Genomic DNA, 26,790 nt, shown 5'->3' on the forward strand with positions numbered 1-26,790 from the left:
GGTTGTCTATGTTTTGAAATACTTTAACGATGACAAACCTTTTATAATGTGCTGATTTTTATCCATTTCACATCTTGTGCGTGAGGTTCAGCGTAAAATAAAAATGTTTTATAACAAATTATTTTAAAACCTTAAGATAACAGCAAAGTCTGTTGAAACCGGTTCTCTTAAATAAACTAATATTTTGTGCTTCTTGGCTGCTGAATGTTTTTTTAAATTTTTTTTACAATTAATTCAGATCGCCCTTCAGTTCTCTCAAAATGAGAAAATTTTATCAGAAAAATAACAAGTGTTAAAAGTGCGAGCATTTTATTTGATGACTCGTGTATCAAAATCAAATTATGGGACGTCATCTTACATGTTCACTGGAAAAAAAAATTTCGGGCTTCGTTCGACTCTTAACAATAATTTCTAGAGAATTCAATTTGTATGGAATCTTTGTTTAAAATTAACAGAAGTAGACATGAAATCATCTGATAAATGATATGACATTTCTTTAAACAATACATGGAAATGCGGTGTCTGTGAGTATAATCAACTATGTTCGTTTTTAATCATTTTTTGCCGTACTATGAAGCGAATACAAGAGCACGAAATACAATATACATCGGTTTACAACTTCTCTATTATTGTTTTCTTGCGATTGTCGATTTGCGATTCTTTTTGTTGTAGTTTCATACGAGAGTATTTTCCTCCCAACAGATTCCCTGTTTTCGAAAGATTGAGCTGGAAAATAAATCACTCTGACATTTTATATAATTGTTTTACGAAGTGGGAGGATTAAACCTTCTGAACTGCGTTTTAAGAGATGCGGTGGATGGCAGAATTTCATCTCGAGCCTTAACAACTAACTTCGCGCTTGGTGGCGACACGAGAGGTAGTGTGCTTCGGACAGACTGTGGCTTGTCGCTGGCTGAGGTGCTCTGATTACCCGTTCCGGGGATTGTTCTGTATTTGTCTAGGTCGCTTTTAGTGCGAGATATAGACCGATAACCTCTTATCTTAGAGATGTCTTGCGTCGTAGCATCGTTGAATGAGCTATGCCTATGCACAGGTACTGGTTTCCACGTCTTATTGAGCATTCCAGTTTTGAAAGAAGAATATGCCAGTGGCGTTCTCGTTGCCGCAGCGTAGAGCCCTGAAGAGTCAGAAATCTCAGCGCCGTTCTGAGAACCCGGTGATTCATTCGTAATATCGACGTTTCTAGTGTTGGTACTCAGAGAAAACGGGGAACTTCTCTGCTTGTTTCTTTCTGTTGCCGTTAGACTTGTACTGCTGTTGACGGTGGTTCCGTGTTGGTCCTGCCGATGATTTCGTGCCGCTTCTGTGTTAACACTAGAAGTTGTAGGACGATTAAGATAGATGAATAAAGAACTTTTATTATTTAGCTTGTTCTCGGCTGTTTTTGAAAAAGTCTCTCCAGTTTCGCTACCTGTGGTACGATACGCGTATACCCGAGAGTAGGAGAGAGGTGATTTGAAGTCTGATCTGTTGGTGATGTCTCCCTCTCCCACAGCTGGATATGCACTCTTGATCTGGTGCGCTCCAGTTCTGTTAACACTAGAATCCACTTCATCGGTCGTGGTACGGAGCGAGGGTTTCCGAAGGTAGTGAAAAGCTGATTGGAAGTCTGATGTCTTAGAAACATCACCCACAGCCACCGCCCGTTGTGTCCATTTGGTCTGTATTGTTTCAGCCCCGTTAACGGCGGAGTCAGTTACTTCGAACTTTGCTGAAGTCGAGTGTTTCCGAAGGCCGTGGACAGTTGATTTTAAGTGGTCATCTGTTGGTGTCGCCCGCTGCGCCCATCTAGTCTGCAGTGGTTTAATATCATTAATTCTGGAAACATTTCGCCCATCCAAATTCCCTTCACGCGCAGACATTGTTCGACGCAAGTGTACGTTGCTGTTGTTCGATCTACTAAACGCCGTTAGTGGCAAGGAATTGCTCAACGATTTCGACGGCACTTCTTTAACTGTTGTTTCGAGCATCGATTTGTGTACTGGTGTTACGTATTTTGTAGAAATTTCTCTGACAAGAGAAGGGGCCTTAAGCGTATCGTCACCACCGTTTTTCACTTTGGTGCTTGCGATGGACTCTTGAACAGTGGAGCTGCTTCTTTCTTCATCAGTCGAAAAACGCCGAGATTTTGAAACCACCCATCCGTTCACAGGACGGACGTTGTCGGCTGTGTCGTTGCCCTGAGTCTCGAATTTGGCTCTGTTCTGCAGATACTTTTGCCGGAAAAGCCTCTGTGCCTCTAATAGGTCGAGGTTGTCGAAAGCGTCCAGAGATCGGCTGCGTTGATGCTGCCTATGCCTCGTGTTCTGCAAAAACAAACAGAGACCTCTGCCATGAGACACACTACAGTTAGAATAAAATAAAAAATTCACTGATGAGAAAGTGCATTACGTATTATTATTATAACTGACTGTAGGACATCGTAGTGAATATTACAAGTGGAACTTAAACATAAAAAACAGATATACAAAAATACAAGCAAAAGACGTGAATAGATAAATAGAGTTACGTGGATTTAGAGCAGTTCGTTCATAGTACAGAGTTTGCGTAGCTTTCTGCAGCGAAGGAGGTGTTCTGTGTTGCGTAGTTTGTCACATTCATAGATAAATTCTCCAGGCACACGTTCCTTTCGCTTTAAGTTTTCCTTGCACCACTCTCCTCAAACCTCACCTATTGAGTGTAATTACAGATAGCTGCCAAGTTGGGCTGTCGAATCACCAAGTGCAGAACTCTGGTTTGAGTATGTCCGCTACGGTTTCAGGTCTTATGCGGACCGTTGAGCATGGGTGACGCAAATGATGGGAAAGACACCACATTCAATCACGGTCGGATCACTGGAGTGGACGCATGGGAATACTCAACGTCAAAAGCTGGGCAAGGTACAGAGCTTCTCAAGAGCAACCTTCGACACTAGCCATCACAAGGACCTCAGTTCAAACAACACTGTCACCTTATTATCTGTCATGGTCAACACTGTGTGGCTAAAAATCGTCCCACTGTAAGACCGGACAGGCGAACTACACTGCAGCAAATAATTTGAAAAGTAATTCTGAACAACAACACCCATATCATACAGAACCACTTCCTTTAGTGTACAGAAGGCAATGTCCTTTACCAGTTACTCGGTTAATTGCAATTCGCATACCAAGGAGATTTCATTTATTGTGGGATCACCAACCTAAGATACTCCATGCACAAACAAAGTTTCACATGCTTAATGGATCACAATGTGCATTAGCATACTCCCCTAACACACTCGTTGTTGTTGTTTTGGTTTTCAGTCGGCAAACTGGTTTGATGCAGCTTACCATGCTACCCTATCCTGTGCAAGGCTCTTCATCTCTGCTCCAGCCTACATACATCTGCTTACTATGCTCAAGCCTTGGTCTCCTTTCACACTTTAACCCCCCCCCCCCACCCATTCTCCCTTCCACATACACTTCCCTCCATTTCCAAACTGATGCTTCTACACTCCTGGAAATGGAAAAAAGAACACATTGACACCGGTGTGTCAGACCCACCATACTTGCTCCGGACACTGCGAGAGGGCTGTACAAGCAATGATCACACGCACGGCACAGCGGACACACCAGGAACCGCGGTGTTGGCCGTCGAATGGCGCTAGCTGCGCAGCATTTGTGCACCGCCGCCGTCAGTGTCAGCCAGTTTGCCGTGGCATACGGAGCTCCATCGCAGTCTTTAACACTGGTAGCATGCCGCGACAGCGTGGACGTGAACCGTATGTGCAGTTGACGGACTTTGAGCGAGGGCGTATAGTGGGCATGCGGGAGGCCGGGTGGACGTACCGCCGAATTGCTCAACACGTGGGGCGTGAGGTCTCCACAGTACATCGATGTTGTCGCCAGTGGTCGGCGGAAGGTGCACGTGCCCGTCGACCTGGGACCGGACCGCAGCGACCCACGGATGCACGCCAAGACCGTAGGATCCTACGCAGTGCCGTAGGGGACCGCACCGCCACTTCCCAGCAAATTAGGGACACTGTTGCTCCTGGGGTATCGGCGAGGACCATTCGCAACCGCCTCCATGAAGCTGGGCTACGGTCCCGCACACCGTTAGGCCGTCTTCCGCTCACGCCCCAACATCGTGCAGCCCGCCTCCAGTGGTGTCGCGACAGGCGTGAATGGAGGGACGAATGGAGACGTGTCGTCTTCAGCGATGAGAGTCGCTTCTGCCTTGGTGCCAATGATGGTCGTATGCGTGTTTGGCGCCGTGCAGGTGAGCGCCACAATCAGGACTGCATACGACCGAGGCACACAGGGCCGACACCCGGCATCATGGTGTGGGGTGCGATCTCCTACACTGGCCGTACACCACTGGTGATCGTCGAGGGGACACTGAATAGTGCACGGTACATCCAAACCGTCATTGAACCCATCGTTCTACCATTCCTAGACCGGCAAGGGAACTTGCTGTTCCAACAGGACAATGCACGTCCGCATGTATCCCGTGCCACCCAACGTGCTCTAGAAGGTGTAAGTCAACTACCCTGGCCAGCAAGATCTCCGGATCTGTCTCCCATTGAGCATGTTTGGGACTGGATGAAGCGTCGTCTCACGCGGTCTGCACGTCCAGCACGAACGCTGGTCCAACTGAGGCGCCAGGTGGAAATGGCATGGCAAGCCGTTCCACAGGACTACATCCAGCATCTCTACGATCGTCTCCATGGGAGAATAGCAGCCTGCATTGCTGCGAAAGGTAGATATACACTGTACTAGTGCCGACATTGTGCATGCTCTGTTGCCTGTGTCTATGTGCCTGTGGTTCTGTCAGTGTGATCATGTGATGTATCTGACCCCAGGAATGTGTCAATAAAGTTTCCCCTTCCTGGGACAATGAATTCACGGTGTTCTTATTTCAATTTCCAGGAGTGTATGATGACTCGGGAGTATCCTATCAACCGAGTCCTTCTTTCAGTCAAGTTACGCAGTACGTTTTATTGTACTTCAGTTTTACTCCACACCTCCTCATTAGTTATCCGATCTAGCCAAAAGATCTTCATCATTTTTCTGAAGCACCAAACTTCAAAATCTACTTTCTCCTCTTGTCTAAACTGCTTATCATCCATGTTTTACCACCGTATAAGTCTACCCTTCAAATAAATGCCTTCAGAAAAGACTTTCTAACATTTGAAATTGTATTAGATGTTAATAAATCGCTCTGTTTTAGAAATATATTTCGTGCTATTTCCAATCTGCGTTTTATATCCCTTTCCTTTTGGCCAACGTTAGTTATTTTTCTGCTCAAATAGCAAAATTCATTTACTAATTTTAACGTCTCACTTCCTAATCCAAGTCACCTACGTCTATATCATAATCCGCAAGCCACCAAATGGCGTGTAGCGGAGGGTACTTCTTGTACTACTAACTGAGCCACCGTTCCCTGTTCCACTCGCGAATGGTGTGTGGGAAGAACGATTGTCGGTAAGCCTCTGCATTTAGTAAGATATATGTGGAAGGAAGTAATATACTGTCCGCTCCTCCTCTTAAAGTGCTCGCTCGAAATTTTGATAGTAAACATCTCCATGGTGCACAACATCTCTCTTGTAACGTTTTTCACAGGCGTTTATGGGAATCCCTGTAACGCTCTCGCACCGACTAAACGAAATGGGGCGCTCAGAGTTGGACCTTATCTATCTTTTCAATCAGTTCTACCTGGTAAGGGTCTCAGAGAATCGGTCGAACAAGCGCCTTATAAGAATTTTCTTCGTGGATGTGTTACATTCCCATAAGATTCTTCCTATGATTGTAAGTCTGCCGTCTTGTTTTCCTGCTGTTTGTTTTAAGTGATCATTCCACTTAAGGTCGCTCTAGATAGTTACTCCTAGATAGAAACTGTTTTCAGCAATTTGTCATCAATATGCAGTTGTACAGTAGCAGATTCCCTTAGAATCGCCTGATTTAATTCGACTGCATACCATTACCCTTTTTAACTTCTGTTGATGTTCATTTTATTACGTCCTTTCAAGACACTGTCCACTCCGTTGAGCTGCTGTACCTAGGCTATTGCAGTCTATGACAGAATTACAGTATCATCAACAAACTTCAAAATTGTATTTCTTATCCTTGAACTTTACTATTCCAAATTTCTCCTTGTTTTCCTCACTTTCTTGCTCAATTTACAGATTGAATAACATCGAGGATAGGCTACAGCCCTGTTTCATTCCCTTCTCAACTACTGGTTTCCTTTTAAGTTCCTCGAATATTATAACTGCAGTCTGCTTTCTTTATAAGCTGTGAACAACTCTTCTCTCCCTGTATTTTACCCTGATACCTTCAACGTTTCAAAGTGTGTAGTCCAGCGAACATTATCGAAAGCTACCTCTAAATAGGCAAATGCTATAATCGTAGGTTTGCTTTCTTCAGTCTATGTTCTGTGATGAATCGTAAGGTCGGTATTGCCTCGCTTGTTCCTACATCCCTGAGATCGGCTCTGCCAGCTTTTCCACTGTTATGTTTATACGAGGGCCATTTTCAAAGTAAGAACCGACAGCGCATCGTGTCCGCGCCCCCTGTTACGTGACGTCCGTGTACGGTTGGCTACTCTTGGCCAGTCTCTCACTACGCCGCCATTACTTTTAACGTCCCTGCCGGTGTTGGACTTGCGGTTATACTATTTCGTCTGTGGCCACGTCAATCACTCTTCCCGCCAATTGTGTACTGTGCACTGGTTATTCGCTTCTTAAAAGCAAAACGAGCTTGTCCTAATGAAATTCGCCGGCAGCTTGTTGAAGTTTATGATGTAATGAATACATGGAAAAGTGCGTAAATGATGTAGGCTGTTTAATGAAGAAAGGACAGACGTTCATGATAAGGACGATTAGTACGGCCTACTGTCATGAATTAAGACTTGAAGAAAGGCTTTTCGCCAAGAGGAATGACAATAAATGACAAGTGTACTGTGAAACATTATTAAAGCTTACACTCTCTATTCACACTCGCCGTCGGGGACTGTTATCTAGCCGAATCGTTCTGCTTCACGACAATGCTCGACCTCACTTTGCGGCAAGAACAAAGACGCAACTGTACAGGTTTCATTGGGAATTACTGGATCATCCACTATACAGCCCTGACTTAGCACAATCAGATTTTCATCTGTTTCCAAAACAGAAGGAATTTCTTGGTGTAAAGCTCTTGGAAAATGATGATATGTTGAAAGAAACTGTTACTAATTGGTTTAACAGTCAGGCGGCAGAGTTATTTGATACTAGGAGCTAAAAGCTGATGCCACGACTTGACAAATATTCAAATGTTCTTGGTGACTACGTTGAAAAGTGAAAAAACGTGCATATTGTTGCCTGTGATACAGTTTACGATCATAAATAAAGTTTCTCTCACACAATTACAAATCGTTTCTTACTTTAAAAGTGACCCTCGTAGTTTTTTAGTTGGTGCCATATTGCAATCATCAGCTATTAATACGATGGTTCTGTAATATTCACGCCTATCAGCACTTGCCTTCTTTGGAACTGGAGTTATTACATTCTTCTTCAAGTCTGACAGTATTTCATCTTTCATATATCTTGTATACCAGGTAGAATAATTCTGGAATGGCTGGCTCTTCCAAGTAGCTCAACAGTTCTGAGAGGATCTCATCTACCACAGGGGTCCTGCTTTAACTTAGGTCTTCCACTGCTGTGTCAGATTCTTCTCTCAGTATCATATCTCCCACCTCATCTTCGTCTACTCCCTCTTCTCTTTCTTCCAATAATATTGTCTTTAAGTTCGTTTCCTTGTGCACCTCTTCTATATATTCCTTCCACTCCATGGGAGATTGCACAGGTGACTCCTACCCCAGCAGCGTTTGGCATCCCTTTTCGTTCTGATGGCAGTGGCGACACGTAACGGCATAGAGTCGATGAGACAATGATCCCGCTGAGGAGTCATCCTTGTCCATAAGCCCTTAATAACCGACTACAAATCAGGAGGGCTCGCCAGAGAGGAGTCCAGACCGCGTATGGTGTCAGAAATATCCTCAGATGAATTGGAAACTTGGCAAACATCCTATTTCTCGTGGAGTGTTTCTTAAACCATTGTCACACCTTAGTCCCACGTGTTTCTTTGAGCGATCTGGTATTTGGCAACTAAGAATATTGTGCCGCCAAGATCGCTTGTTATATATATATATATATATATATATATATATATATATATATATATATATATGAGATTAGCAAGAAAAACGAGACAGAAAATCGCAAGAAACTGAAAGATAAGGAAATAAGATTTAAATCAAATATAGACAAATGACACACAATGAAAAGGGTATTTACAGATGTGGAAAGACAGGAAATATCAGAACGAATGAAAAGATACTGGCCAGATAAGAAAGAAAGAAACATGCGCTTTCTGAAGAAGAGGACGAGGAAATGATTGACCAAAGTGGTCCAATGAGGCCGTAAAAGCAAATAATAAATAATAATAATATTAATATATATTTTATATTTTGCTTATAATGCTCATGAAACTGATGTACGAAAATGTCCAGCTTACTTATTATACTAATTTCTTGGTATGTGCTTCGTGTATTTGATAGGCCATACATCACAGTAAGATCCCTTTCAGGTCTCTTATATCCTACCCATAGTCGCTTCACCCAAGCAGCTGGCTGTTGCACAGCATATTACAATGCCTTGTGCTTCTATTATTAATTTTATTTTCCATGAAGTTTTGAATATAAAAAAGGGAAGGAAAAGTGTATGTATTGTCACTCCTAACAGTCAATTTATTTGCATTTGTAAACAAGCTATAAATGTAGTAGGGTACGGTCTAAATGTTTCGGTGATTTAAGTATGAACCGACAGTCTTTGCCTTATGTTCGGATATTATTTAAATGCATGTCGCTGTTTTCGCTTAGACCGATGTATAATTTTTCCATTATACAACAGTTATTCCTATGTCAGTGTATCTAGCGATTACAATTTTCTACTTCAAAGAATATTTATTTAATAGTTGGTGTAACGGCCACCTGTTGAACAAACATGTAGCCGCTTCCACTACATGTCCGCTCAGTCTTTCCGATGTGCTGTAGCTGTAAAGGCTCCATCGACGATCTCGTCTTCATTCAGTGCCGCACTGTTGGTGCTATTGACTCTGTTTTAGGTATCTGACAAGCCGCTACGGCGCCTTGTTTTTTAAGTGGAGTGCGCTCCCGTTGTGTTTGTGTAAGTTATGCACAGTACTATTATTTCCTGGGGGTATATAAAAGAACATTGTGATATCTAGTTATTATGTTATTTTTTCACTTGCATACTGGTGGTACTGTAGTGCCGATTATAATGATAACGTTTTTCCCCGCAATATTGCAAATCCGAAGTGACAGGTAGACTTTGTCTAAACCGCTCATTGAGGAAATAAAAGAAGAAATAATACAATACGCGATATTGGCACCCAACTATCCTTAGTTACGTTTTAACTCAATTCGGGGCGAAAAGGAAATGCACTTTGAGAATTAACTACGTTCAGTTTTTGGCATATATTTCGAGCCTCCATGGATAGCTTGTCAAATCTGCAACCCCTGTAGATATACTTATCCTTTTGTAGTCGTTTTGTCCAAGTGTACAGGTTCTCATCTCTGAGGTGATTTGAATGCGCTCAGTGACAAACAAAAAACTCTGCATAGTGTTAGTTTATTATTAATGTCCTTCAACATAAAATAAAAAGATGCATCTGCTCGACTTCAATACGGCCGTCATCAGTATTGCCACCATACTGTTACTCAGAAACGATTACGTGTATGTGTTGTCCGAAGCTGTCAAACGAAACTACTACATGTCGCTCTTGTCACACTGTTATTCACTCCCGTAACACAATAAACAAATGCTTAGCTTCACCTGAGTCAGCATCTTCTATCATGTGGCCTGTGGCATATTCCTTGTGGCGACAAACAGCCAAATGCCAGAATCATACAATGCCTTTTGAATCAAATAACTATTTACACAATACGAAATGACATTAAAGGCACATTTTAAGCATGGTTCAGTATACGAAAAAATAGCTCAGTCACCCTTAGAGATTGGCGGTTCTGTTTTTTATACAAATCATGCTTATACGAGGGACATTCGATTATTGAAGTGACAAACTAATGTACGAAAAAAAATCTATTTTAACAAAATGAGACTTTTACTATTTCTCAGCATAGTCCCTGCCAATATTAACACACTTGTCCCAACGATGAACTAATTTTTGTTTTTATCCTTGATGCAAAGAAGTCTTTTTCTTGTTGTATGGCCTCCTCCTTGTTGCTGAACGTTTCCGCGAAATGGCTTACTGAGTGGACCAAACAAATGAAAATCCGAGAGTGTCAAATGTGGACTGTAGGAAGGATGGGGTAGTATCTCCCAACCCAGTTTTTCAGTGGTTTCTTGGGTCAGCTGGGCGGTGAGAAGGCGAAAACTGTCATGCAGCAATAGCAAGCCTGTTCTTTAAGATCCGCGACGTTTTCTTTTTCTCATTGCTGGCTTTATTTTGTTCATCAGTGTATTTGAATAGTAGGCACTATTTATTGTACGGTGATCTTCCAAATAATCACAAAAGACGACGTCTTGGACATCCCAAAAGACGGTCAACGTGACTTTTCCCGGTGCTAGCATTTATTCAAACAGCTGTCCCTGTATGTCCAAATGTAACACGTGGTACGCCAGGACTTTGCTTGTCAGTCACTGTTCGACCGTTTTGAACTATTCTACTCAATTATAAAAATTTTCGCGGTTTATGTAACTTTCACCATACTGTAAACTCATTCGAGAAAAGATTTTAGCCAGTTTTCGACCTTCAGAAAGCAAAAAGTGGATCACTGAACGTTGTTCAACTAATGTGGAAACTTCAAGTGGACGCACCATCGTGATAACACCGGTCCCCGTCAGTTCAGCAAAGTTAAGCACTGTCGGGCTTGGCTAGCACTTTGATGGGTGACCGTCCAGTCTGCCGAGAGCGCAATTAGCAAGCGGGGTGCACTCAACCCTTATGAGGTAGACTGAGGAACTACTTGATTGAGAAGTAGCGGAGGTTATAAACAAAACGTTTTTTATCCTTCAATTGTTCTCAGTTCATCCCAGTGCTATCAACCTATAGTCATGAAAGTGCAGAACTCCTACAAACTGCTTCAGGTCTACATCAATTTTCCTCTTTAATTATTGAATGTCCCTCGTAATATACTCGTTGAACCCGGGTGACATGGGATAGACTGGCTCAAAACATAAAAAACGAAAAACAATACATAAATGGCAAAACAAAAATTAAACAGAATGTGACTGATACATGTGTCAAACGATTGCATTTGATTTGTAGACCACAAATCTGGAATCGAATTTTTCAAGGCAAAGTGTTTCGCAATTTATTGATGAATTTTTATCGCTGTTTTACTTAGCTGTTAACTGTTTGGCATGCCAGGTATCCCAAATTTTGTAAGCAACTGAACATAGTCTTCAAACGCATCTGTCTTATGGTACACATTATAACAAACTACGTTAAATAATATTTATTACACTCCTGTTAATCGCTAAGCTGTCTAGGGCTCATGTCAGGTCACATTTAATCGGTCCAATAGTAATCGCTGAATGCATTAGAAAGCTACCATCGTGACCATAGTCTGGCAATATGTGTCTTTACGCTACAGAACGGACAATTACGAGGGTTGGCCTTTGGCTACAACAGTCATTCTCGATTCCTTATATTGATAACACTTTAAACAGCAACTGCTGTATCACAGAGTCCTTTGTTGGGTTGATTTGGGGGAAGAGACCAAACAGCGAGTTCATCGGTCTCATCGGATCAGAGAAGGATGGGAAAGGAAGTTGGCCGTGCCCTGTCAAAGGAACCATTCCGGCATTTGTCTGAAGCGATTTAAGGAAATCACGGAAAACCTAAATCAGGATGGTCGCACGCGGGATTGAACCGTTGTCTTCCCGAATGCGAGACCAGCGAGTCCTTGGAACATAAGGTACTGCAAAGATATACAGGGCTATTACAAATGATTGAAGCGATTTTATAAATTCACTGTAGCTCCATTCATTGACATATAGTCACGACACACTACAGATATGTAGAAAAACTCATAAAGTTTTGTTCGGCTGAAGCCGCACTTCAGGTTTCTGCCGCCAGAGCGCTCGAGAGCGCAGTGAGACAAAATGGCGACAGGAGCCGAGAAAGCGTATGTCGTGCTTGAAATGCACTCACATCGGTCAGTCATAACAGTGCAACGACACTTCAGGACGAAGTTCAACAAAGATCCACCAACTGCTAACTCCATTCGGCGATGGTATGCGTAGCTTAAAGCTTCTGGATGCCTCTGTAAGGGGAAATCAACGGGACGGCCTGCAGTGAGCGAAGAAACGGTTGAACGCGTGCGGGCAAGTTTCACGCGTAGCCCGCGGAAGTCGACGAATAAAGCAAGCAGGGAGCTAAACGTACCACAGCCGACGGTTTGGAAAATCTTACAGAAAAGGCTAAAGCAGAAGCCTTACCGTTTACAATTGCTACAAGCCCTGACACCCGATGACAAAGTCAAACGCTTTGAATTTTCGGCGCGGTTGCAACAGCTCATGGAAGAGGATGCGTTCAGTGCGAAACTTGTTTTCAGTGATGAAGCAACATTTTTTCTTAATGGTGAAGTGAACAGACACAATGTGCGAATCTGGGCGGTAGAGAATCCTCACGCATTCGTGCAGCAAATTCGCAATTCACCAAAAGTTAACGTGTTTTGCGCAATCTCACGGTTCAAAGTTTACAGCCCCTTTTTCTTCTGCGAAAAAAAACGTTACAGGAGACGTGTATCCGGACATGCTGGAAAATTGGCTCATGCCACAACTGGAGACCGACAGCGCCGACTTCTTCTTTCAACAGGATGGTGCTCCACCGCACTTCCATCATGATGTTCGGCATTTCTTAAACAGGAGATTGGAAAACCGATGGATCGGTCGTGGTGGAGATCATGATCAGCAATTCATGTCATGGCCTCCACGCTCTCCCGACTTAACCCCATGCGATTTCTTTCTGTGAGGTTATGTGAAAGATTCAGTGTTTAAACCTCCTCTACCAAGAAACGTGCCAGAACTGCGAGCTCGCATCAACGATGCTTTCGAACTCATTGATGGGGACATGCTGCGCCGAGTGTGGGAGGAACTTGATTATCGGCTTGATGTCTGCCGAATCACTAAAGGGGCACATATCGAACATTTGTGAATGCCTAAAAAAACTTTTTGAGTTTTTGTATGTGTGTGCAAAGCATTGTGAAAATATCTCAAATATTAAAGTTATTGTAGAGCTGTTAAATCGCTTCAATCATTTGTAATAACCCTGTACTGTATGTCGCATTCCGGCAGGAAATTCCTCAACCGCATATAGCGAGGAATGTGAAAGCCTCCTTCCAAGATATCACTTCTTTCCTGACCAGTACGTTGGATTAATGCGTCGTCTGACGAACATGTCTCATGTACGGTTGATCATCAAGTTGTTCGCGCTCCTTCAACAACTGTTGTTGATGCTACATCTACGTCTGCTTGTGGAATCGGTACACGCATCTCATGTAGGGAGATTCTCCAGAAACACTTGTGACTTGGAAACTCATTGGGAAGAAAGTGTGTGACTGCCAGGCCACATATGCACCAATATGCGGTTCGATCTCCATTCAGTCCTACTTTTATTCTGTCTGTTATCCTTCTCATGCCTCTGACAACGATTTTTTAATGTGAAAAAATGCCAAACTGAATCGTAGTTTGAAGTCAACGTTAATCTGGAGGCCCCCATATAACTGGCTGGGCAAGTCAGTTCTACACTAGGTCCATGCCCAGTAAAGCACTGCAATGTTGAACCCAGCCTTAATGTGAACACAGCTTTACCTTTTTTTACGTAATTGGTGGTACAAAGTTTTATTTATTGATGCAGTCTTCCCGTACATTCAAATACATGGTCTATTCATGTTCAGATACTTGAATGGTAGTTGTGAAAAGGAAAGCAGTTTTAAATTATAATCAAGAAATGAAAATCTGTGAATGTGTACCTTAACAGGATTTGGAAGATCATCGGAAATTTCTTCTCTCATCTTGAAATGTGGGCTGAAGTACCTGAAACATGCAAAATAGTATATTTACAAGATCAGCCCTTCCATAGTTCAACTGTTGCTACAGTACTTTTACTGACTAGAGAACTCTTATGAAGAAAGTCATACGTTTATAAATACACTAATAAAAATTAAACTTCGTTCACAGCATTTCCAGAATAAAGAAATTTTAAAAACATAGGAGAGTTTATTGCATATTAGAAAATACATTCGAAAGAACAAACACTCTATGACTGAATATTACGAAAGCTTGGTTGCGAATCGTCGTGAATAGTAGTATGCAGTGACAGTGCTGTAGAAATCTTGAGGACAAGGGTGAAGAGAACTGCTCAGCTATAAAGGGATCTGCATTAAACAACTTTATTTTAATGACAAACCGAGAAACTGGGCAGCAAGTCTGTGAAAATATACAAACGGAAATTTCCTGTATGTCACATCCTTATCATCGCACTGCATTAAATATCAATGAGCTTAGAGGAAGTGATCCAAAGTTTGCTTTGCAAATAGCATCATTACAGTAGCTAGCGTTAGAAAACTGAAACACCTGGAAGACAACGCAGATTTGGCGTTAAATGGTATACACAAGTGATCTATGCACAATAAAGTAGCTGCATGACGTCCAGGATAAGGGACAATATCAATACTCTGTAATTAATTGTAAATAATACCTACATAAACAATGCAAAATTGTATGAGGTGAGCACTTAGCTCCAGCTGAAGGAGGATGAGTGAATGAGGATACTACTGAAAAGATTGTCAGCTTCATTTCATTGTTTCTGAATACTTGTGTTATTGAGTGAACCGCTCACGCAATATACACACATCAAAAAAAGTTTTGCATCACACCGGTTCCCAGAACTCCTGAAGATAGACGTTGACTGTGGATATTGTATCACAGACACAGTCCCTTTGCTTTGACTGTTCAGAAATGTCACTAAACCAGCCCAAAGATGTAAACAACCATGCGTGAACAACGCCTATTAGACGAAGGTGGTCCGACAGCCGATCAGTTCCAGTCATTCCACCAGGAAGGAGGTACACAGCTCATGTTGCCTGCAGTTCAAGCATGCCTAAACGGTCAATACCCCTGTTCGATCGCGTCCGCATTGTTAATTTGTGCCAGGAAGGGCTGTCAACAAGGCAAGTGTCCAGGCATCTCGGAGTGAACCAAAGCGATGTTGTTCGGACATGGAGGAGATACAGAGAGTAACTGTCGATGACGTACCTCGCTCAGGCCGTCCAAGGTCTACTACTGCAGTGGATGACCGCTACCTACGGATTATGGCTTGCAGGAACCCTGACAGCAACGCCACCATGTTCAATAATGCTTTTCGTGCAGCCACAGGACGTCGTGTTACTATTCAAACTGTGCGCAGTAGGCTGCATGATACGCAACTTCACTCCCGACGTCCATTGCGAGGCCTATCTTTGCAACCACGACACTGTGCAGCGCGGTACAGATGGGCCCAACAACATGCCGAGTGGACCGCTCAAAATTGGCATCACGTTCTCTTCACCGATGAGTCTCGCATATGTCTTCAACCAGACAATCGCCGGAGACATGTTTGGAGGCAACCCGGTCAGGCTGAACGCCTTAGACACACTGTCCAGCGAGTGCAGCAAGGTGGAGATTCCCTGCTGTTTTGGGGTGGCATTATGTGGGGCCGACATACGCCGCTGGTGGTCATGGAAGGCGCCGTAACGGCTGTACGATACGTGAATGCCATCCTCCCACCGATAGTGCAACCCTATCGGCAGCATATTGGCGAGGCATTCGTATTCCCCCCGCCCCCCCCCCCCCCAATCGTGCACATCTTGTGAATGAGTTCCTTCAGGATAACGACATCGCTCGACAAGCGTAACCGTAACTTTAATCTGTTTGTAAACCACCTTGAAGCTGTACTGGCCCATTTAACAACCAAAAACAAAGAAATAGTGGTTGCTGGTGATTTCAATGTAGATTTCCTTAAAGACTCTCCCAATAAGAACCTATTTGAGTTAGTAACACTATCATTCAACTTAATTCCCACAGTAAAGTTCCCCACTAGGATAACCACTTGCTCACAAACAGCCATTGATAATATCTGTATAGAAAAGTCAAATGAACAAAGTTATATTACAAAACCAATAGTCAATGGCCTCTCAGACCATGACATGCAGTTCCTTCTGTTAAATGTTAATACTGAACGAGATATAAAATCTGTTAAGTCTGAGCTCAGGAGGGTAATCAGTAAGCCAGAAATTGATTATTTTAGGACACTCCTCAGAGACATTCACTGGACTGATGTTTACAGTGCTCATGGCATGAATGAAAAATATAACATTTTTGCTAATAAAGTGCTTACCTTATTTGAACACTGCTTTCCCCCAAAACTTACCAAGGTTAGAGCAAAGTCTACAAAGAAGCCATGGATTACTCGAGGAATAGGGGTATCTTGTAAAACAAAAAGAAAACTGTATCTGTCAATCCGAAACATTTCCAATGTTGATGCTATAGCACATTATAAGAAATACTGCAAAATATTAAAGACTGTAATGCGGATGTCAAAGCAAATATATTACAAGGAAAAGATAGTCATGTCGGATAACAAAATAGGGACAATGTGGGGTATAGTGAAGGAGGAGACCGGTAGAACCAGACATGAAGAGGAACAAATAGCATTAAGAGTAAATGATGCATTGGTGACAGATGTGTATAGTGTTGCAGAACTTTTTAACAAACATTTTATAACTGTTACTGAAAAGATGGGGTTGTCAGGTTCGGTAGATGCTGCTATGGATTACCTTAGACCAGACATTTCAAGTAACTTCCATAATATGAATTTGACCCTCACTACCCCAACAGAAATAATGTCCATCATAAAATCTTTAAAATCAAAAACATCTAGTGGGTATGATGAAATATCAACAAAGTTAATTAAAGAATGTGATTCTGAGCTAAGTAACATATTAAGCTATCTGTGTAACCAGTCGTTTATCAGTGGAATATTTCCCGAATGGCTGAAATATGCTGAAGTTAAGCCACTGTTTAAGAAGGGAGATAAAGAAATAGCATCAAATTTCCGTCCAATTTCACTGTTGCCAGCATTCTCAAAAATTTTCGAAAAAGTAATGTACAGTCGTCTTTATAACCATCTTATCTCAAATAACATACTGTCAAAGTCACAGTTTGGATTTCTAAAAGGTTCTGATATTGAGAAGGCTATCTACACTTACAGTGAAAATGTACTTAATTCATTAGACAAAAAATTGCAGGCAACTGGTATATTTTGTGATCTGTCAAAGGCATTTGACTGTGTAAATCACAATATCCTTTTAAGTAAACTAGAATATTATAGTGTAACAGGAAATGCTGCAAAATGGTTCAAATCTTATATCTCTGGCAGGAAACAAAGGGTGTTATTAGGAAAGAGACATGTATCAAGCTATCAGGCATCATCCAACTGGGAACTAATTACATGTGGGGTCCCACAAGGTTCCATTTTGGGGCCCTTACTTTTTCTTGTGTATATCAATGACCTTTCATCAGTAACATTACCAGATGCCAAGTTTGTTTTGTTTGCTGATGATACAAACATTGCAATAAATAGCAAATCAAGTGTAGTCTTAGAAAGACCAGCCAATAAAATATTTGTAGACATTAATCACTGGTTCCTAGCCAATTCTTTGTCACTAAACTTTGAAAAAACACACTACATGCAGTTCAGAACTTGTAAGGGGTGTCCCAAGAGTATATGTCTAACATATGATGACAAGAAGATAGAAGAAGTGGACGGTGTTAAATTCTTGGGATTACAGCTTGATAATAAATTCAACTGGGAGGAGCACACCACAGAACTGCTGAAGCGTCTTAACAAATCTCTGTTTGCAATGCGAATTTTGTCAGACATAGGGGATATAAAAATGAAAAAGCTGGCATACTATGCTTACTTTCATTCCATAATGTCATATGGGATTATTTTCTGGGGTAATTCATCAAGCCAAGCTAAAGTTTTCCGGGCACAAAAACGTGCAGTAAGAATTATATGTGGTGTGAACTCAAGAACATCCTGCAGAAGCCTGTTTAGGGAACTAGGGATACTAACTACAGCTTCCCAATATATTTATTCCTTAATGAAATTTGTCATTAAAAATATATCACTTTTTCAAACCAATAGCTCAATTCATGGAATCAATACTGGAAATAAGAATAATCTTCACAAGGATTTAAAGTCACTTAGTCTTGTACAAAAAGGTGTGCATTATTCAGGAACACACATTTTCAATAACTTGCCAGCAGCCATAAAAAGCTTAACAACCAATGAAATTCAGTTTAAGAGAAGCCTAAAGGATTTATTGGTGGCCAACTCCTTCTACTCCATTGATGAATTTCTGAGGAAAACCAACTGATTTGTATATAAGTACAACATATCTTCTGCACAATTTCAGTGCAGTAATGTGTTCACTGAAAATTTGTGTGTGTGTGTGTGTGTGTGTGTGTGTGTGTGTGTGTGTGTGTGTAAGTATAATCTAACTTCTGCACCATTTCAGTGCAGTAATGTGTTCATTGTAAATAAGTATTACAGTAGTTGTATTACATGTTTCTTACCTTATAAATAAATAAAAAACTTTTTTATTTTAAATTCAGTGCAATAGTATTTGTAAAATGACTCTTAGTGTTCATTAAAAAATGACGATCATTCCACTTGGGACCTGTGGAATGGTACATTAGCTTATTTGTTTTAGTTTAAATATTTGTCATGTATTGTTGTTTTTCTGACATGTTCCACATCCTGGAGGACCTCCTCACTACGGATCAATTGGAATGAAAGTAAATCTAATCTAATCTAATCTAATCAAAATGTTCTGCAGACATGAACCCTATCGACCATGCCTGGAATAGATTGAAAAGGGCTGTATATAGACGACGTGACCCACCAACCACTCTGAGGGATCTACGCCGAATCGCCATTGAGGAGTGGGACAATTTGGAGCAACAGTGCCTTGATGAACTTGTGGATAGTATGCCACTACGAATACAGGCATGCATCAAAACTAGAGGACGTGCTACTGGGATCAGAAGTACCGGTGTGTGCAGCAATCTGGTCTACCACCTCTGAAGGTCTCGCTGTGTGGTGGTACAACTTGCAATGTGTGGTTTTCATGAGCAATAAAAAGGGTGGAAATGATGTTTATGTTGATCTCTATTTCAATTTTCTGTACAGGTTCCAGAACTCCCGGAACCGAGTTGATGCAAAACTTTGGTGCTCGACACTAAAGTACGCTATACAGAGATGAGTATGGGTTTAAAAAATGTGATATTTAAAGTGTTCAACAAAATTCTGTGAAACCACACATCCTCACATAGATACATACAAACAACTGCACTGACGGTAAAAAAAAGCCCTATGTCAGGTATTAAAATGCACGGTAAAATAAGAACAAAGGGCAATAGAGGATAATTTCAAAAGCTATAGCAGAAACGTGTGAACGGCTGATCATGAATCAAAGACTGAATCATTAACTCTGCAACACACTACTAAATCACCAAACTAAAAGCTTAGCCTGAAACAGTTTTTCCTAACCTGGGAGTATTACCACTGCGGGGTAAAATTAAATTTTCTGAGGGGTAAAAACGAAACTGTTCAATTGGGCTTCAGTGAGGAAACGACATCAAAATTTGTGTTATTTATCATGCAATAGAATACTGTTAATCTTTTACATCGTTACCAACAAATGGCTTTTAGTCAAATTGCGTGCGTATGGAATATCGTCTCAGCTATGCGACTGGTTTCGTGTTTTCCTCAGAAAGGTCACACAGTTCGTAGTGACTACGGGAATTCATCTAGTGAAACTGACGTTACATCTGATGTTCCCTGAGAAATGTGATGAGCCCTTTAGTCTTCTTAATCAACATGAATGGTTTAAGAGACAACCTGTGCATCCCTCTTAGATTGTTTGCAGATGATGGCGTCGTTTACTGTCTAGTGAAGTCAACAGCAAATGAAAACGAATGTCCAAACAATACCTGAATAGTGCGAAAAGTGGCAATAAACTATGCCTGTATGAGCGCACATTGTTCATTCTTGATGCAAGTTACTACTCCTTCCATTTTCGAGCTTTAGTCTACAGTTGCAAGGTATCCATGGTCTGTAGCTTTCCGTGCTAAAAATGCAACAGGTGAATCCGAAATTTAATTTTTAATAGTTTCATTCCTGTGTTTCTCAACGCTCTTCTATCTCGGACTCAAAACGTTGTGGCATGTTATGTACGTAGAACTGCAGAGATTATTGTTCTACATGCTAAATACGGAAAAAAGTCTTATTTGTTCAGTTTCTCTAAGGAAAATTCCAGATGGAATTTTTGTAAAACGTTTGTCTATTTTGTACATTAAATTCAGGAACATCGGCAGACTCTCTCGAAATAGTGCCATTTCTTCTCTCTCTTGTTCTTTTTTAGCTTCATTGCAGAAGCACAGTAAAAGTTACGTTCTCTGTTGTTTTTTATGAGAAGTCACATCCCTTTCGATGTCTTTTCAAAATGTTTACTTCCGAGTCAAACGTTTATAAGAGCTATTAGAGATCAACAGTACTCAGAAGTCTTGTCCATTATTTTTTAATATGCTTCCTAGGAAAAAATAGGGAAAAAAAGAAATTTTGTCCACATACAACCTCTCGTCTGAAGTGTGCTATGTACAGAACACTACTCTAGTGTAAATGCGCAATGGTGTTTTTTATCTCAGTCTTTAGCTGTCACAATTCAAAACAAGTTTAAACACCCACCATCCGCCTTCTTACGTGGGTACTGCTATAGCATTAGTGGTCGTAGTTAACAGCAGGAGGATATGCTTAAAAAATGATTCAGTCAGTGAGACTGTATACTCAGAAACCATCGTTTCCCTGTTGTGAATAAGAAAAAGAAGTAGGAAAACTCTATAATTAGTCTGAAGAAAAAATTTTCGACAGATGATGAGAACTGGGAAAAATATTTTGTCTTCAGAAATGACAACAGATCAAGATAAGAAGTTAACGAAGATTAAATTACAGCTGCCACTCAGATTAAACTTTGAACATTCTTCAGGATGCACAAGATATCTTATCTAGTGAATCAGATACCAGTTGCAATAACTCTCCTCTCACTTGTATTGTTACACCGAGCAAAGTCGAAGACACGCAGTCCTCGGGTAGTTCATAACATTTAGCACGTCTTCACGTTGCCTGTATGGTTTTACTTGTAGATTCAAACGTACTGTAATACTGAGTTTGGTTTAAATCGACAAAGAAAATTTTAAAGCATCTGGATCTCCGGATTCTGCTTCCGATCGACACATCAATGTCCTGAAAACAGAAAGATTGTGTGCTGCGTATAGGTACTGCTCCGTGTGGATGTGCCTCGGTAAACACTGTGACTGGGACACCCATTTGAAGTTCTTGGACCACATCACCAGTATACACGACCACACCAAAGTCACGGTGGAGGTAGAGACAGACGAGGCCTTGCCATTTCCTGACGTTATTGTCCGCCGAAAAGTAAATTTACTTTTGAGAATCCTATCTCTAAAATTTTAACATACAACCCTGCCACATAACAAGGCGAATTCTCAGTATGGGGACATCATAGTGTAAACTCCACAACAGACTCAAAGGAAATGTTCTCTTTGCTGTATTTAGAGTGAGAATTCATTAAGATTTTAGCATGCGATCGATTGCATACTTGTAATGTCCATGTCATCGGCAGAAGAAATAAGTCAGCTTATATACAGGGTGTTTCACAATTAACAGCGTAAAAGGAAACGGTTGAAAGTCCGCGATACTATTACACATATTACGAAATCCAGTGGTGATTTTACTGTTAACAGCCCTCTTATTTCCTATTTTGATATGAAACATTTGTGTAGTAGCCGTCTACGAACATGGGTAGATAAATTAAATAAATAAGAAAGAATCGTGTTTCGGAAACGGGGCGCGAAAGTACGAAGCTACGATGCTATCCCCTGTGCCTCCGTTTCAGTTCAACTTTCAGTGTACTACTAGACGTATAAATTACGGCGAAAATTTTGATCGCCGTTTTTTCAGAAATAGACGAGTATGTATCGATAACTGAGACGCGAAATCGCTTGTTTTGACCCCTCTTCGACTGAGCGAAGTTTCTGGGAAATCGGTTGATGGCGGTTTCCGTGTTCTCGTCAGTCGATAGTCGGCATCGGATGTTTTTCCATCGAGTCACGCGAAGCGCTCCCCAAATACATACTCTGGGAGAACACATTCGTAGTTGAAGGTACCACCAGCAAAAATCAATTTAAACGGCAAAGTTCCTCATAGTCAAAACAGGAAGCAGTTGCAAATTTTTACCAGTTTACAAAGAAAGAAGCTGAGCTAAGGGCTCCATTGAAACTAAAACCCACATTGAAAACAAGTGACCGTACAACTGATGTTTCGTTTACTTCCGTTCGGCTACTCAGGAGAGAAAGAGTGTAGGCAGGTGAACCCTCGACATTTTCAGCAAGGATAAGTCCATATGATGTTTGAAGGCCAATTCAGACAATTTTAATGCGCAGATGGTGAATAATTTCTACGTTACAGATAAAAGACCGTCTTTAAAGTAAATTCATTAAAAGCTACCAACTTTAATAAATTTTATACGATGTATAAAGACAATTCATAAAATTCTTCGTACTCTAGGATTTAGGTGGATGAAGACTGCGAGCAACCGAAAAGTTCTCCAGGAACAACGAATTGCTTACTTAAAAGGTATCTGAGGATTCAGATGTGAGTGTCGTCCAGTTGTCTATATGAACGAGATATATGTTCACACTTGTTACATAGCATCGTACGAATGAAGTGGCAATTTACTACGGGATCTGTTGAAACCTGTTTCGACAGGAATCAAAATTATCATCACTCATGCTGGCGGGGAGGACGGTGTTCTACTTAGAGCCTGCTTAGGTTTAGATTTGGGCAGAAAAATGGAAATATCACGACGACATGGACTTCTTAAAATTATGAAAAATCGCTCATACTGTCTTAATTATCCATAACGCCTCTAAACAAAATAAGCAACTGACCCGTGTTCCACCATTAAACTTCACGAGGAGATATCATGGTTAACGCAAAAGGGAATGCATTTCCAACAACACGTGCTGAGACCCCAGTTGTCTTCATTGATCAAATTTTCTAACCAGGTCACAGCACTCATAAATAAACAGTATTTTAACCAAACATAGTCATACTGTGTTATGACTTCTTTCATACCACCCAAAAGTGAATCCTATAGCGCCGATACAGGCAAGAGACAAGAACGACGTTTCCGAACGTAGTGTGATATTATGAATAGAAACGTTATTAATTATTATAGATAAACAAAAGAAGACTCGAAGAAACGCTATGAGCACGCAAATAAAATTGAAGAGCAGTATATTTCAAGTGAAAGTTTACTGTACCAAGTGCTGGAGGTGATCATAAATGTAGGAAGTAGTACAAACTCGAATACATAGTGATGAAAGCAGTACTGATTCCGCGAGTGAAGAAAGTGAATCAACTGATACTGCCTTTGGAAATGAAAGAAGGCACGGGTACCGAAAATTAAGAAACGCAGAGTGGAGCCTTTTTTAAATGTGTAGAAGTAATGATAGTGAAGGATCCATTGTATTATGTCAAACCGTGAACTCTATTATTTGTAATGTGGAACGGTGTATGCAGTTACTCTAACGATCTGTGAACGTCTTCTTAACAGTGAAGCTGCTATTTACGACCAAATTGTATTTCGCATGGCTATGCTTGTAAAATAAACCTTTTACATTTTATTATACATGTTCGTTCCGCCTGTAACCCATTTGCTCGTCCGCTACACTGAAATAGCTCTTCCCCTGTTTTGCATTTTGCTTCCTGCGCACACGAGTGTTCTCGTTTGTTTGCATGAAGTGCACTAGGTAACTACAGCAACGTCCGCTTTATTCTTCGTCCTTAAGTTTTCAGATAGTAGTGCTCTGCTCTGTTTTTCCTTCAGTGTTAGTTAAACAGCAGCAGCGATGCACAGCAACGTGGATAGGTTTAGTGATGGGGAGTTGACCAATATGCACAAAAATGTATAGGTTCACCGAATGCACAACGATACTATGCTGAACTGTTCCCGAAGCGACGTCAACCAGATCACAATACATTTTCATCTGAAAGTTTTTGTGTTACACTATGTTTTATGTTGCACGTTCTGTTGATTTCTTGTCACAGGCTTTTCTGACTGTTGTGTTGTTGCTTTCAGAGAAAAACAGCGAATTGGATCTAAAACCGAATAAACCACACATATACCTATGAAAATGTATAAGGTACGGTGGTTGAAAAAGCAACAAAAAATAAAACCTCAAACAGAAAACAAGACAGCTATTATAAAGAAGGCGGTAGTTTGAAGCAAACGATAACACTACAACATATGCTAAAATGCGGAAATACCTTAGACAGGGTGCCAGAAGATATGCTGAAATTTGACAAGGAGAATTAGTTGAAAATAATTGCAGTATGAAGAAACCGAAACAGAAAATTATCTTGAGTAGATATCACGTTTCATCAGTTAATGTGATAGATGGTATAGTAGCGAATAACAGTGGGATAGTTGGACAAACAAGTGTAGAAGACGTACTGAAGTTCTATAGTGAAGAGACGCTGCCAGAAACACATTTCTTCATGGACTGCTTGCGACATGAAAATTGACAGACTGTGTAGTACTAAGTGATTGCGATCTACATTTCGCTTGCATTATGTATTTTCTTATACAGGTGATGCAATTCACATGGTTTATGCTGGAACGTACCGATTGAGGTAAAGCAGTGGCAAAACACTAAAATTGCTTTCGAGAGGGCGGCGATTAAAATTCCCCTCGGCCATACAGAATTAATTAGGTTCAGTGGCTTCCTTGAACCTTTTAGGATGAACGTTGGGATATCTCATTTGAAAAACACACGGCCGATTCCCTGCCCCTCCCCTCCGCATCTCGAGCTTGTGTTCCGTATCCAGTGTCCTCGTATTCGAAGTTAAATCCTAATATTCCTTCTTGATACCAGAACATAACTCTCTACTTAAAATATATTTACAGTTATATTGCTAAATGCCTGTCCTTGTAAGGCACACTGAGGCACAGTTGTAGTAATCTAAAACCATCAGCGTCAAACAGATCGCGTGAGATTCGAAGTAATGACAGACGCTGTCAAAGGACATGAGGCGTCTTGTACGCACGAAGGGAATAAAGTGGAAGTTGAATGCCATGTCCACACTGCTGCGGGCAGCTTGCGAAACTGTCATCGTTTCTCTGTGAAGTACGCTTCGACTAGTAGCGTTAGCTGCTGCAACTTATCCGTACTTACAAATAGAAGTGCCCAAACAATGGTGCTGCGGCAGCAGTCCGAAGCGAAACTGACAGTCCGACTCTTGGCGTGGAGTCTCCGAGATAAGATAAGATTGTACTTGGTCTTTTCAAGGAAACTGCGGATATCTTTGACACGCTCTATCAACGATTTTGCGAGAACTTATTGAATCTTGCACGTATCACAAACGTTTCTCAAGAAGTTCTCAACAGAATCTGATGTCTCTGCATCGTCCGGCACGTATTCCAATTACGTTTAGTTGTTCTCCTCTGCCTTAGCTGGCACTGAGAATTTCGCAATAATTGTAGCACAATCTTGTGAAGAAAATTGTTGATTTTTACTGCGCATGACGCATTTTTTCCCTCTAATAGAAAATAGGTGTTTCAGTAACGTATGAATGGTGGGCTCCATGTGGTTCCCAAGTTGTGCAGCGACCGTAAACCATATGTTTGACCTCTACTTAAGACAGTATTACTACTCAGGGCACAAGTTGAAATCGATTTGCAAAAGCGAATAAATAAAACATGATTTTGCGACTGGCTGCTGCATATTTGGTAATTTTATAGTTTCAGTAACTGCTGTCCTTTGCCAATACTCGTCGTCTCGAGGTACCATTTGTGCCCCGTGAAACAGACGACACGGGTTCAAGTCACGCTTCTGGCATGGATGTGGGTTTTACGTGTTTCGTTGCTGTGCTTGTAACCTATAGATGGAAGCTGCGAAAGTAAGTAAAACTACTGTAAATGAAATAACGTAAGTACAAAAAAGATTGACTAAAAAACGAATTAACTGGTTCCAAGACCTACAAGTTGACTGCCAATAAAGAACTAAATAAACCCCACCATCTCAACCAAGACATTCGTCTCTCTATACCAGAAACACTAAGTACTTATATTAAAATTACTTTCGGTCTGGTTGGCAACTGCAATAACTACAGTATAATTTTACTACGGGTTCACAGTATAGTGTATATGATTCTGAAACTCTCTCCCTGATGGGTGTCCATCCATTGAACGAACGATAGAATCCAGAGAGGTAAATATGATGATGAAGTCCCATACTCCTTGACAGAGCGTAGGGGACGATGCGGGAGACCCGCATCGCCGCAAGGTCCTAGCGAAGGTGGTTTGCCATTGCCTTCCTCCGACCGTAATGGGGATGAATAATGACGATGACGACGACACAACAACACGCAGTCGAGACAGGTGAAAATCCCTGACCCTGGGACTCGCGGGTTGGGAAGCGAGAATGCTACCGCGAGACCACGAGCTGCGGACAGAAGTAAGTCAAGAAAACAATAATTCAAATTAAAAGTCAAATAATCCGTTAGTACTTTTTAAGTTTTTAAGCAGCAGTGTTCG

The 26,790-nt window shown here is 41.3% G+C and overlaps 1 protein-coding gene across 1 annotated transcript; it reads right to left on the reverse strand.

The window, feature by feature from the left end:
* Positions 1–419: 419 nt before the first annotated feature.
* On the reverse strand, positions 420–25,452 carry LOC126458296 (uncharacterized). Its single transcript, XM_050095243.1, has 3 exons — positions 25,430–25,452; positions 14,038–14,101; positions 420–2,327 (listed from the first exon to the last, which is right to left on the reverse strand). The coding sequence occupies exons 2-3, from the start codon at positions 14,077–14,079 to the stop codon at positions 765–767; spliced, it is 1,605 nt and encodes a 534-aa protein (XP_049951200.1). The 5' UTR covers positions 14,080–14,101; positions 25,430–25,452; the 3' UTR covers positions 420–764.
* Positions 25,453–26,790: the final 1,338 nt, after the last annotated feature.

The sequence above is a fragment of the Schistocerca serialis genome, chromosome 1 (genome assembly GCF_023864345.2).
Source record: "Schistocerca serialis cubense isolate TAMUIC-IGC-003099 chromosome 1, iqSchSeri2.2, whole genome shotgun sequence".
NCBI lineage: Eukaryota > Metazoa > Arthropoda > Insecta > Orthoptera > Acrididae > Schistocerca > Schistocerca serialis.